The 13,428-nt window shown below is 52.8% G+C and overlaps 1 protein-coding gene across 1 annotated transcript in view; it reads left to right on the forward strand.

Moving 5' to 3' along the window:
- Window positions 1-528: 528 nt before the first annotated feature.
- TPP1 (tripeptidyl peptidase 1) overlaps window positions 529-13,428 on the forward strand; it is a 37,165-nt gene continuing 24,265 nt past the window's right edge. Inside the window, exons 1-2 of the mRNA XM_044286684.1 lie at window positions 529-606; window positions 6,534-6,614. Coding sequence (XP_044142619.1) covers window positions 596-606; window positions 6,534-6,614 — 92 coding nt within the window. The 5' untranslated portion in view covers window positions 529-595. The remainder of the gene's footprint in view (window positions 607-6,533; window positions 6,615-13,428) is intronic.

Raw genomic sequence — 13,428 nt, forward strand, 5'->3', positions numbered from 1 at the left:
TGTACCGTGTGATATACTCCTGTATACGGTGTATACTGACATGCATGTACCGTGTCATATACTCCTGTATACGGTGTATACTGACATGCATGTACCGTGTCATATACTCCTGTATACGGTGTATACTGACATGCATGTACCGTGTCATATACTCCTGTATACGGTGTATATACGGTGTATACTGACATGCATGTACCGTGTGATATACTCCTGTATACGGTGTATACTGACATGCATGTGCCGTGTCATATACTCCTGTATACGGTGTATACTGACATGCATGTACCGTGTGATATACTCCTGTATACGGTGTATACTGACATGCATGTACCGTGTCATATACTCCTGTATACGGTGTATACTGACATGCATGTACCGTGCGATATACTCCTGTATACGGTGTATACTGACATGCATGTGCCGTGTGTGGGATCATTAGATTCTGGTCGCCGGCTCGCACACTCCTCCTGTGCTCTGGTGACTGAGCTGTACAGGGGGGGGGTCAGCTGACAGTCACATGACTCACACCCAACAGGGAGGGGAAAGAGAGAAGGACAGGACCCAGATACAATGTAACAGTCTGTCTGCAGGCGCCATGGACTTCAGGTAACAATGTCTCTGTGTGTGTCTGCACATGTCAGGGGCCCCACATGTCACTTTAGAGAGGAAATATGTGGCCCTCGGTGTATGGAGGAGGAAAAAGAGGAAAAGAAGGAGATGTGTGGCCCTCAGTATCTGTGTATGGGAAGGAGATGTGTGGCCCTCAGTATCTGTGTATGGGGAAGGAGATGTGTGGCCCTCAGTATCTGTGTATGGGGAAGGAGATGTGTGGCCCTCAGTATCTGTGTTGCCCTCAGTATCAGTGTATAGAGGAGGAGATGTGTGGCCCTCGGTATCTGTGTATGGGGAAGGAGATGTGTGGCCCTCAGTATCTGTGTTGCCCTCAGTATCAGTGTATAGAGAAGGAGATGTGTTACCCTTTGTATCGGTGTATGGGGAAGGAAATGTGTGGCCCTCAGTATCAGTGTATGGGGGAGGAGATGTGTGGCCCTCAGTATCTGTGTATGGAGGAGGAGATGTGTTACCCTTAGTATCAGTGTATGGAGGAGGAGATGTGTGGCCCTCAGTATCAGTGTATAGAGGAGGAGATGTGTGGCCCTCAGTATCTGTGTATGGGGAAGGAGATGTGTGGCCCTCAGTATCTGTGTTGCCCTCATTATCTGTGTATGGGGGAGGAGATGTGTGGCCCTCAGTATCTGTGTATGGGGGAGGAGATGTGTGGCCCTCAGTATCTATGTATGGGGGAGGAGATGTGTAGCCCTCAGTATCTATATATAGAGGAGATGTGTGGCCCTCAGTATCTGTGTATGGAGGAGGAGATGTGTGGCCCTCAGTATCTGTGTATGGAGGAGGAGATGTGTGGCCCTCAGTATCTATATATAGAGGAGATGTGTGGTCTTCAGTATCTGTGTATGGAGGAGGAGATGTGTGGCCCTCAGTATCTGTGTATGGAGGAGGAGATGTGTGGCCCTCAGTATCTGTCTATAGAGGAGATGTGTGGTCCTCAGTATCTGTGTATAGAGGAGATGTGTGGCCCTCAGTATCTGTGTATGGAGGAGGAGATGTGTGGCCCTCAGTATCTGTCTATAGAGGAGATGTGTGGCCCTCAGTATCTGTGTATGGAGGAGGCGATGTGTGGCCCTCAGTATCTGTGTATGGAGGAGGCGATGTGTGGCCCTCAGTATCTGTGTATGGAGGAGGAGATGTGTGGCCCTCAGTGTCTGTGTATGGAGGAGGAGATGTGTGGCCCTCAGTGTCTGTGTATGGAGGAGGAGATGTGTGGCCTTCAGTATCTGTGTATGGAGGAGATGATGTGTGGCCCTCAGTATCTGTGTATGGAGGAGATGATGTGAGGCCCTCAGTATCTGTGTATGGAGGAGGAGATGTGTGGCCCTCAGTATCTGTCTATAGAGGAGATGTGTGGCCCTCAGTATCTATATATAGAGGAGATGTGTGGCCCTCAGTATCTGTGTACAGAGGAGGAGATGTGTGGCCCTCAGTATCTGTCTATAGAGGAGATGTGTGGCCCTCAGTATCTATGTATGGAGGAGGAGATGTGTGGCCCTCAGTATCTGTGTATGGAGGAGGAGATGTGTGGCCCTCAGTGTCTGTGTATGGAGGAGGAGATGTGTGGCCCTCGGTATCTGTGTATGGAGGAGGAGATGTGTGGCCCTCAGTATCTTTGTATGGAGGAGGAGATGTTTGGCCCTCAGTATCTGTGTATGGGGAGGAGATGTGTAGCCCTCAGTATCCGTGTATGGAGGAGGAGATGTGTGGCCCTCAGTATCTGTCTATAGAGGAGATGTGTGGTCCTCAGTATCTATATATAGAGGAGATGTGTGGCCCTCAGTATCTGTGTATGGAGGAGGAGATGTGTGGCCCCCAGTATCTGTGTATGGAGGAGGAGATGTGTGGCCCTCAGTATCTGTGTATGGAGGAGGAGATGTGTGTCCCTCAGCATCCGTGTATGGAGGAGGAGATGTGTGGTCCTCAGTATCTGTGTATGGAGGAGGAGATGTGTGGCCCTCAGTATCTGTGTATGGAGCAGGAGATGTGTGGCCCTCAGTATCTATGTATGGGGGAGGAGATGTGTAGCCCTCAGTATCTATATATAGAGGAGATGTGTGGCCCTCAGTATCTGTGTATGGAGGAGGAGATGTGTGGCCCTCAGTATCTGTGTATGGAGGAGGAGATGTGTGGCCCTCAGTATCTGTCTATAGAGGAGATGTGTGGTCCTCAGTATCTGTGTATAGAGGAGATGTGTGGCCCTCAGTATCTGTGTATGGAGGAGGAGATGTGTGGCCCTCAGTATCTGTCTATAGAGGAGATGTGTGGCCCTCAGTATCTGTCTATAGAGGAGATGTGTGGCCCTCAGTATCTGTCTATAGAGGAGATGTGTGGCCCTCAGTATCTGTGTATGGAGGAGGCGATGTGTGGCCCTCAGTATCTGTGTATGGAGGAGGCGATGTGTGGCCCTCAGTATCTGTGTATGGAGGAGGAGATGTGTGGCCCTCAGTGTCTGTGTATGGAGGAGGAGATGTGTGGCCCTCAGTGTCTGTGTATGGAGGAGGAGATGTGTGGCCTTCAGTATCTGTGTATGGAGGAGATGATGTGTGGCCCTCAGTATCTGTGTATGGAGGAGATGATGTGTGGCCCTCAGTATCTGTGTATGGAGGAGGAGATGTGTGGCCCTCAGTATCTATGTATGGGGGAGGAGATGTGTAGCCCTCAGTATCTATATATAGAGGAGATGTGTGGCCCTCAGTATCTGTGTATGGAGGAGGAGATGTGTGGCCCTCAGTATCTGTGTATGGAGGAGGAGATGTGTGGCCCTCAGTATCTGTCTATAGAGGAGATGTGTGGTCCTCAGTATCTGTGTATAGAGGAGATGTGTGGCCCTCAGTATCTGTGTATGGAGGAGGAGATGTGTGGCCCTCAGTATCTGTCTATAGAGGAGATGTGTGGCCCTCAGTATCTGTGTATGGAGGAGATGTGTGGCCCTCAGTATCTGTGTATGGAGGAGGCGATGTGTGGCCCTCAGTATCTGTGTATGGAGGAGGCGATGTGTGGCCCTCAGTATCTGTGTATGGAGGAGGAGATGTGTGGCCCTCAGTGTCTGTGTATGGAGGAGGAGATGTGTGGCCCTCAGTATCTGTCTATAGAGGAGATGTGTGGCCCTCAGTATCTGTCTATAGAGGAGATGTGTGGCCCTCAGTATCTGTCTATAGAGGAGATGTGTGGCCCTCAGTATCTGTGTATGGAGGAGGCGATGTGTGGCCCTCAGTATCTGTGTATGGAGGAGGCGATGTGTGGCCCTCAGTATCTGTGTATGGAGGAGGAGATGTGTGGCCCTCAGTGTCTGTGTATGGAGGAGGAGATGTGTGGCCCTCAGTGTCTGTGTATGGAGGAGGAGATGTGTGGCCTTCAGTATCTGTGTATGGAGGAGATGATGTGTGGCCCTCAGTATCTGTGTATGGAGGAGATGATGTGTGGCCCTCAGTATCTGTGTATGGAGGAGGAGATGTGTGGCCCTCAGTATCTATGTATGGGGGAGGAGATGTGTAGCCCTCAGTATCTATATATAGAGGAGATGTGTGGCCCTCAGTATCTGTGTATGGAGGAGGAGATGTGTGGCCCTCAGTATCTGTGTATGGAGGAGGAGATGTGTGGCCCTCAGTATCTGTCTATAGAGGAGATGTGTGGTCCTCAGTATCTGTGTATAGAGGAGATGTGTGGCCCTCAGTATCTGTGTATGGAGGAGGAGATGTGTGGCCCTCAGTATCTGTCTATAGAGGAGATGTGTGGCCCTCAGTATCTGTGTATGGAGGAGATGTGTGGCCCTCAGTATCTGTGTATGGAGGAGGCGATGTGTGGCCCTCAGTATCTGTGTATGGAGGAGGCGATGTGTGGCCCTCAGTATCTGTGTATGGAGGAGGAGATGTGTGGCCCTCAGTGTCTGTGTATGGAGGAGGAGATGTGTGGCCCTCAGTGTCTGTGTATGGAGGAGGAGATGTGTGGCCTTCAGTATCTGTGTATGGAGGAGATGATGTGTGGCCCTCAGTATCTGTGTATGGAGGAGATGATGTGTGGCCCTCAGTATCTGTGTATGGAGGAGGAGATGTGTGGCCCTCAGTATCTGTCTATAGAGGAGATGTGTGGCCCTCAGTATCTGTGTATGGAGGAGGAGATGTGTGTCCCTCAGTATCTGTGTATGGAGGAGGAGATGTGTGGCCCCCAGTATCTGTGTATGGAGGAGGAGATGTGTGGCCCCTAGTATCTGTGTATGGAGGAGGAGATGTGTAGCCCTCAGTATCCGTGTATGGAGGAGGAGATGTGTGGCCCTCAGTATCTGTGTATGGAGGAGGAGATGTGTGGCCCTCAGTATCTGTGTATGGAGGAGGAGATGTGTGGCCCTCAGTATCTGTCTATAGAGGAGATGTGTGGCCCTCAGTATCTGTGTATGGAGGAGGAGATGTGTGTCCCTCAGCATCTGTGTATGGAGGAGGAGATGTGTGGCCCCCAGTATCTGTGTATGGAGGAGGAGATGTGTGGCCCCTAGTATCTGTGTATGGAGGAGGAGATGTGTAGCCCTCAGTATCTGTGTATGGAGGAGGAGATGTGTGGCCCTCAGTATCTGTGTATGGAGGAGGAGATGTGTGGCCCTCAGTATCTGTGTATGGAGGAGGAGATGTGTGTCCCTCAGTATCTGTGTATGGAGGAGATGTGTAGCCCTCAGTATCTGTGTATGGAGGAGGAGATGTGTGGCCCTCAGTATCTGTGTATGGAGGAGGAGATGTGTAGCCCTCAGTATCTGTCTATAGAGGAGATGTGTGGCCCTCAGTATCTGTGTATGGAGGAGATGTGTGGCCCTCAGTATCTGTGTATGGAGGAGGAGATGTGTAGCCCTCAGTATCTGTGTATGGAGGAGGAGATGTGTGGCCCTCAGTATCTGTGTATGGAGGAGATGTGTGGCCCTCAGTATCTGTGTATGGAGGAGATGTGTGGCCCTCAGTATCTGTGTATGGAGGAGGAGATGTGTGGCCCTCAGTATCCGTGTATGGAGGAGGAGATGTGTGGCCCTCAGTATCTGTGTATGGAGGAGATGTGTGGCCCTCAGTATCTGTGTATGGAGGAGATGTGTGGCCCTCAGTATCTGTGTATGGAGGAGGAGATGTGTGGCCCTCAGTATCCGTGTATGGAGGAGGAGATGTGTGGCCCTCAGTATCTGTGTATGGAGGAGGAGATGTGTGGCCTTCAGTATCTGTGTATGGAGGAGGAGATGTGTGGCCCTCAGTATCTGTCTATAGAGGAGATGTGTGGTCCTCAGTATCTGTCTATAGAGGAGATGTGTGGCCCTCAGTATCTGTGTATGGAGGAGGAGATGTGTGGCCCTCAGTGTCTGTGTATGGAGGAGGAGATGTGTGGCCCTCAGTGTCTGTCTATAGAGGAGATGTGTGGCCCTCAGTATCTGTCTATAGAGGAGATGTGTGGTCCTCAGTATCTGTCTATAGAGGAGATGTGTGGCCCTCAGTATCTGTGTATGGAGGAGGAGATGTGTGGCCCTCAGTGTCTGTCTATAGAGGAGATGTGTGGTCCTCAGTATCTGTCTATAGAGGAGATGTGTGGTCCTCAGTATCTGTGTATGGAGGAGGAGATGTGTGGCCCTCAGTGTCTGTCTATAGAGGAGATGTGTGGTCCTCAGTATCTGTCTATAGAGGAGATGTGTGGTCCTCAGTATCTGTGTATGGAGCAGGAGATGTGTGGCCCTCAGTATCTGTCTATAGAGGAGATGTGTGGTCCTATCACAGCTTCCAGGTGTATGTGGGGCCCTCTTTTCATCGCAATCTGTGGCCGTAGTGATGGGTTCTTTTCCCACAGGTGTTAGTATCTGGATTGATAGAAATATGGAGATGAATGACCCTGAGGATATCTCTGAACTTTAATAAGCATATTCTGCACTTTCCCCGATACAGGTTGTCTTCTCTACTTCTCCTCTTTGTGCAACTCAACATTGTAACTTGTGGGGTCTTTCCAGAGCCGGACCAGAGTCTCAGGTCAGTGTGAACGATGCACCATGTATGGAGGCTTTCTTCCAGGAGAGAGTAATACTGAGAGGAGATCAGAAAGAACTGAACTATTACTATATACAGTACACAGCCACGAGGAGATAGCAGATACAAGTCCACCACCCCCCCCCCCCCCCCCCCCCCCCTTCTTTATCTCTAATTGTACTCTGCTCAGGACAATGACATTTTGGCCAGGCTCCTGCTAGGGCTGTCTGGAGCTGTTTTAGCAGGTGGACCCCTGTGGTGCAGACAGAATGTCTGGGGAGGGGGTGTGATGGGATTACACTTTCATCTGATCACTTTCTGTGTATAAGTTTGTGCAGTTGCTCAATAATAGAGACTTTATTTCACCTGCACTGAGTCTCGACCAGTGACTGGGGAAACTGTGAGCTAAAGACCAGCGGTATCTCCTGAGTAAGGAATAATACAGAGGGGGACAAACTCTTCCTGAGTACTGGGGGTCCTTCACATTGGTGGCAGCAGTGGGATGCTCTTCCTTTCATAAGGAGACATTCAATCCACCACCGGGACCAAGTTTTCTGCTGACATAGGAGAAGAGCCACAGTTGCCTACGGCCACGGAAGCGCTGACCCAGTTCCAGAATCGTGGTTCTGCCCAGGTAATGCTGAGAAGGAGAGACGCCTTGCGCCGGGAGATCTGGAAGGAGACTCTTCAATTGCAGCAGCACTATTGTGGCAAGGTCCTCCCTACATCTGAGGAACGATACTGGCAACAATGGGACTTGCGTGTTCCATTCCTGGGAGAGCAGCCCCGGGAGAAATGACTGTCGGAGATGGATGAGCTGCTCCAAACGGAACTGATGCTGGATGATGGGTATCGTGCGCTGCAGTGGTATGTCGCCCAATTGTGTCCATGGCTGGAGAATAATGATCCCCCAGAGGGCTATGACTTTAGCGGCCCAGGACTTACAGTACAGACCAAAAGTTTGGACACAGCTTCTCATTCAAAGAGTTTTCTTTATTTTCACGACTATGAAAATTGTAGATTCACACTGAAGGCATCAAAACTATGAATTAACACATGTGGAATTATATACATCAAGCGCTACAAAGAAACTGGCTCACATGCGGACCGCCCCAGGAAAGGAAAACCAAGAGTCACCTCTGCTGCGGAGGATAAGTTCATCCGAGTCACCAGCCTCAGAAATCGCAGGTTAACAGCAGCTCAGATTAGAGACCAGGTCAATGCCACCCAGAGTTCTAGCAGCAGACACATCTCTAGAACAACTGTTAGGAGGAGACTGTGTGAATCAGGCCTTCATGGTAGAAGATCTGCTAGGAAACCACTGCTAAGGACAGGCAACAAGCAGAAGAGACTTGTTTGGGCTAAAGAACACAAGGAATGGACATTAGACCAGTGGAAATCTGTGCTTTGGTCTGATGAGTCCAAATTTGAGATCTTTGGTTCCAACCACCGTGTCTTTGTGCGACACAGAACAGGTGAACGGATGGACTCTACATGCCTGGTTCCCACCGTGAAGCATGGAGGAGGAGGTGTGATGGTGTGGGGGGGGCTTTGCTGGTGACACTGTTGGGGATTTATTCAGAATTGAAGGCATACTGAACCAGCATGGCTACCACAGCATCTTGCAGCGGCATGCTATTCCATCCGGTTTGCGTTTAGTTGGACCATAATTTATTTTTCAACAGGACAATGACCCCAAACGCACCTCCAGGCTGTGTAAGGGCTATTTGACCATGAAGGAGAGTGATGGGGTGCTGCGCCAGATGACCTGGCCTCCACAGTCACCGGACCTGAACCCAATCGAGATGGTTTGGGGTGAGCTGGACCGCAGAGTGAAGGCAAAAGGGCCAACAAGTGCTAAGCCTCTCTGGGAACTCCTTCAAGACTGTTGGAAGACCATTTCAGGTGACTACCTCTGGAAGCTCATCAAGAGAATGCCAAGAGTGTGCAAAGCAGTAAGCAAAGCAAAAGGTGGCTACTTTGAAGAACCATGAATATGACATATTTTCAGATGTTTCACACTTTTTTGTTATGTATATAATTCCACATGTGATAATTCATAGTTTTGATGCCTTCAGTGTGAATCTACAATTTTCATAGTCATGAAAATAAAGAAAACTCTTTGAATGAGAAGGTGCGTCCAAACTTTTAGTCTGTACTGTATATTTGAGGCACTCCAGGAGGATCCACAATTTAGGAGTGCACAGGAGTGGAGAAGGGAGGACATGCGTGATTTAAGGGAGTTGGAACTTCCCAGTGAGCTCGGATTGAGGACTGATTTGGACTTTTTAGTTACACAGGAATGGGAGCTGGAACAGGCATACCAAAAACTGTTCGACAGTGCTCAACGGCATGACCCAGGAAGCACAGATGTCATGGAACTACTAGTCCCAGCTGAAGAGCTGGCATCAGGGAAGGGCACTGCTGACCTCCGCCCAGCACCAAATGCACCTCTGAAACTCCAGGGAGCAAGGGCAGACAGATGCAGAGGAACTACTAGCCCCAGCTGAAGAGTTGTCATCAGGGCAAAGCTCCACAGGCCTCTGCCTACAACAATCCGTGAACCCTGGAGATTCTCTCCAAGGCCACCAAACTGGCAGTTTACTTCCCAGCAGAAGAGCTGGAAACAGGGCAGAGTGCTGTTAGCCTCTGCCCCGCACCCATTGCCTCGTTACCAGCTACAGAGGTAGGGGACCTGATAGATGGGTGCTGGGGGGGAACTCCATTTGGCAGGTGGAGATGGGACCAAGGTCTCTCCACCGGCCCTACAGGGATGCAAGGCAGTCGGCCCAGATACCCAACGGCAGCCAGGTTCAGGGAGTAGGGACAGTTGGTCCTGCTCCCCAGTAGCAGTATGTTTTGCATGGAGAGGAGACAACCATTCTCTCTCCCCAGCGGCAGTGTACCTTGCAGGGAGAGGAGAGGATCGTGTCTCTTCCCCAGCGGCAGTGTACCTTGCAGGGAGAGGAGAGCATCGTCTCTCTTCCCCAGCGGCAGTGTACCTTGCAGGGAGAGGAGAGGATCGTGTCTCTTCCCCAGCGGCAGTGTACCTTGCAGGGAGAGGAGATCATCGTCTCTCTTCCCCAGCGGCAGTGTACCTTGCAGGGAGAGGAGACAACCGGTCTCTCTCCCCAACCACAGGGGGACAGCACACCTAACTCCGATGGTGCGGATGGGACCGCGGTCTCTGCACCAGACCTACATGGATGCTGGACGGCCGGTACAGATCCCCAACCATCCCGCAGGAATGCCAGTAGGAGGAGGTAAGCGATCCCTCCTCTCCACCACAGACCCGCAACCAGGTCCTGGGGGTAGGATTCCTTGACCACATCCCAGCAGAAGAGCTGGCATCTGGGTAGAGCACCGCTGGCCTCTGCCCTACCTGCCCCTTTGTTACAGGGCAGAACTGTGCACCAGTTTTCCCAGCTGAAGCGCTGGCACCAGAGCAGGGTACCGCTGATCTGTGCCCACAAAGCAACCTCCACTCCCAGCCAGAGAGCAACACGGAGACCCAGGGACAAGAGGTAGCCGACCTCTCCCCCCAGCAGCAGAAGGCATTCCAGGGAGAAAAGGTAGCCGATCTCTCCTCCCAGCGGCAGATGGAGACACAGGGAGAAGAGGTGGCCGACCTCTCCTCCCAGCGGCAGATGGAGACCCAGGGAGAAGAGGTAGCCGACCTCTCTCCCCAGTGTCAGAGAGTTCCAGGAAGAAGAGGTAGCCGACCTCTCCCCCCAGCAGCAGATGGAGACCCAGGGAGAAGAGGTAGCCGACCTCTCTCCCCAGCGGCAGATGGAGACCCAGGGAGAAGAGGTAGCCGACCTCTCTCCCCAGCGGCAGATGGAGACCCAGGGAGAAGAGGTAGCCGGCCTCTCTCCCCAGTGTCAGAGGGTTCCAGGAAGAAGAGGTAGCCGACCTCTCCCCCCAGTGTCAGAGGGTTCCAGGAAGAAGAGGTAGCCGACCTCTCTCCCCAGCGGCAGAGGGCGTTCCAGGAATAAGAGGTAGCCGACCTCTCTCCCCAACGGCAGAGGGTGTTCCAGGAATAAGAGGTAGGCGACCTCTCTCCCCAGCGGCAGATGGAGACCCAGGGAGAAGAGGTGGCCGACCTCTCCCCCCAGCGGCAGATGGAGACCCAGGGAGAAGAGGTAGCCGACCTCTCTCCCCAGCGGCAGATGGAGACCCAGGGAGAAGAGGTAGCCGACCTCTCTCCCCAGCGGCAGATGGAGACCCAGGGAGAAGAGGTAGCCGGCCTCTCTCCCCAGTGTCAGAGGGTTCCAGGAAGAAGAGGTAGCTGACCTCTCTCCCCAGCGGCAGATGGAGACCCAGGGAGAAGAGGTAGCCGACCTCTCTCCCCAGCGGCAGAGGGCGTTCCAGGAATAAGAGGTAGCCGACCTCTCTCCCCAACGGCAGAGGGTGTTCCAGGAATAAGAGGTAGCCGACCTCTCTCCCCAGCGGCAGATGGAGACCCAGGGAGAAGAGGTAGCTGACCTCTCTCCCCAGTGTCAGAGAGTTCCAGGAATAAGAGGTAGCTGACCTCTCTCCCCAGCGGCAGATGGAGACCCAGGGAGAAGAGGTAGCCGGCCTCTCTCCCCAGTGTCAGAGGGTTCCAGGAAGAAGAGGTAGCCGACCTCTCTCCCCAGCGGCAGGGGGAGCTCCAGGAATAAGAGGTAGGCGACCTCTCTCCCCAGCGGCAGATGGAGACCCAGAGAGAAGAGGTAGCCGACCTCTCTCCCCAGCGGCAGTGTGTTTAAACAGGAGATGATGTGGGTGGCATCACTCTCCTGCAGCAGAGTCAAGCGGACCAGTTGGAAGAGGTTTTGGATTTATCTTGTCTAACACCGGTGCAGGACCAGTTGGGGGTCTGGTACCTGGTAAGTCTACTCTTGGGAGGGGAGAGATGTGATGGACTGAACCGTCACTGGGGCTGCTGGAGAAGACTGAGGGCCAGCCTCCTTCCTAGTGACTACGGACCTAGGATTTTGGAGATCCTCCTTGTTTGGTTGAACCAGGTGTCCGGGGCACGTGAACGGCTGTTGCAGTGGAGCCTGTCCCTACAGCCATTCACTTTCACAATCTAAGACCGGCCTAGGAAACACAATGCGAATGCTGATGGACTATCTCGCCAAAAAGAACTGGAAGGGTGACTAACATGGACATCCCAAAGTGGACCCGTAGAGGGTCTCACCTGATCTGCCATCCTTTAACTTGGGGGAGCTATGTGACGACATGGTCATCAGTTTGAGTTTAAATGTGTATTGGTGTTGGATATGTGTAACTATGTTATACTGTGTAACTTGTAAACCAAAGACTGTCAGCACCCAACCCCCCCTTCGTTATCTCCCATTGTACTCTGAAAGCGCATATATAGAACTCGCACTAAGCCTGATCAGGCTTAGATAAACCATGGCAAGCCGAATGCCTGTCAAGGCGTCCGGTTGCCATGGTAACAATCGGAACACTGCAACAGCGCATCGGCCCGATGGAGGAGGGAGCTCCCTCCCACAGTTTACCCTTCAAGCATCGGCCGCTGCCACAGCAGAGCAGCAGCCCGACGGTTAGCCCCCTCCATACAGAGGTCCCTAAGGACAACTGGTTCAAGAAGAGTGTTAGCTGGACATTACAGCTAAGTGAGCCAACACTCTGCCCGCTGCAGCTCTGCCATCCTGAAAGGGTTGAGGTGGGGGGGAATGCTGCGCGCTCTGCCATTTTGGCATCTTGAAGGGGGTATTAACCCTTCAAGCATCGGCCCGCTGTCAGGGCAGAGCAGCGGCCCGATGGTTAGCCCCTCCATACAGCAAGACCACGGCATGGGAGGGGTTAAACAGCTGTTTCAAGCAGAGTGTTAGCTGGACATTACAGCTCACACTCTGCCATCCTGAAAGGAAGGGGGTGCTGGGCGCTCTGCATCTCCTGAGCCGAGAGAGGAGCGGACGGCAGCGGGGGAACTGTGGCCTCTATGGCCAGTCGGGCTGCAGGGAAACTTGTGTGGAGCGCTGTGTCCGTGTGGAGCGCTGTGTCCTGATTGGACGCCGCGCATGCCCAGTGCAAAACTGATGACACACAGGGATTTTATATTATAGATACACAACCATGACTATCCTGCCAGGCCCTTCGCACTAATTCTACTTACTTGGCTCCATGCGTCGCTCCTGGTCTCTGCACCGCTGCATCGCGGGTGACAGTGTGGAGGATCACCCCGCTGGCCTCCTGCCATATACTGATACCCCCCCCTCACAGTAGTTATGCCCAGATATGTGCCCCCTCACAGTAGTTATGGCCAGATATGTGCCCCCCCCCACAGTAGTTATGGCCAGATATGTGCCCCCCCCCCCACAGTAGTTATGGCCAGATATGTGCCCCCCCCCCCCACAGTAGTTATGGCCAGATATGTGCCCCCCCCCACAGTAGTTATGCCCAGATATGTGCCCCCCCCTCACAGTAGTTATGCCCAGATATGTGCCCCCCCCTCACAGTAGTTATGCCCAGATAGGTGCCCCATCGCAGGAGTTAGGGCCAGATAGGTGCCCCATCGCAGGAGTTAGGGCCAGATAGGTGGCCCCTCGCAGGAGTTAGGGCCAGATAGGTGGCCCCTCGCAGGAGTTAGGGCCGGATAGGTGGCCCCTCGCAGGAGTTAGGGCCAGATAGGTGGCCCCTCGCAGGAGTTAGGGCCAGATAGGTGGCCCCTCGCAGGAGTTAGGGCCGGATAGGTGGCCCCTCGCAGGAGTTAGGGCCAGATAGGTGGCCCCTCGCAGGAGTTAGGGCCAGATAGGTGGCCCCTCGCAGGAGTTAGGGCCAGATAGGTGGCCCCTCGCAGGAGTTA

Source organism: Bufo gargarizans, chromosome 3 (assembly GCF_014858855.1).
Source record: "Bufo gargarizans isolate SCDJY-AF-19 chromosome 3, ASM1485885v1, whole genome shotgun sequence".
NCBI lineage: Eukaryota > Metazoa > Chordata > Amphibia > Anura > Bufonidae > Bufo > Bufo gargarizans.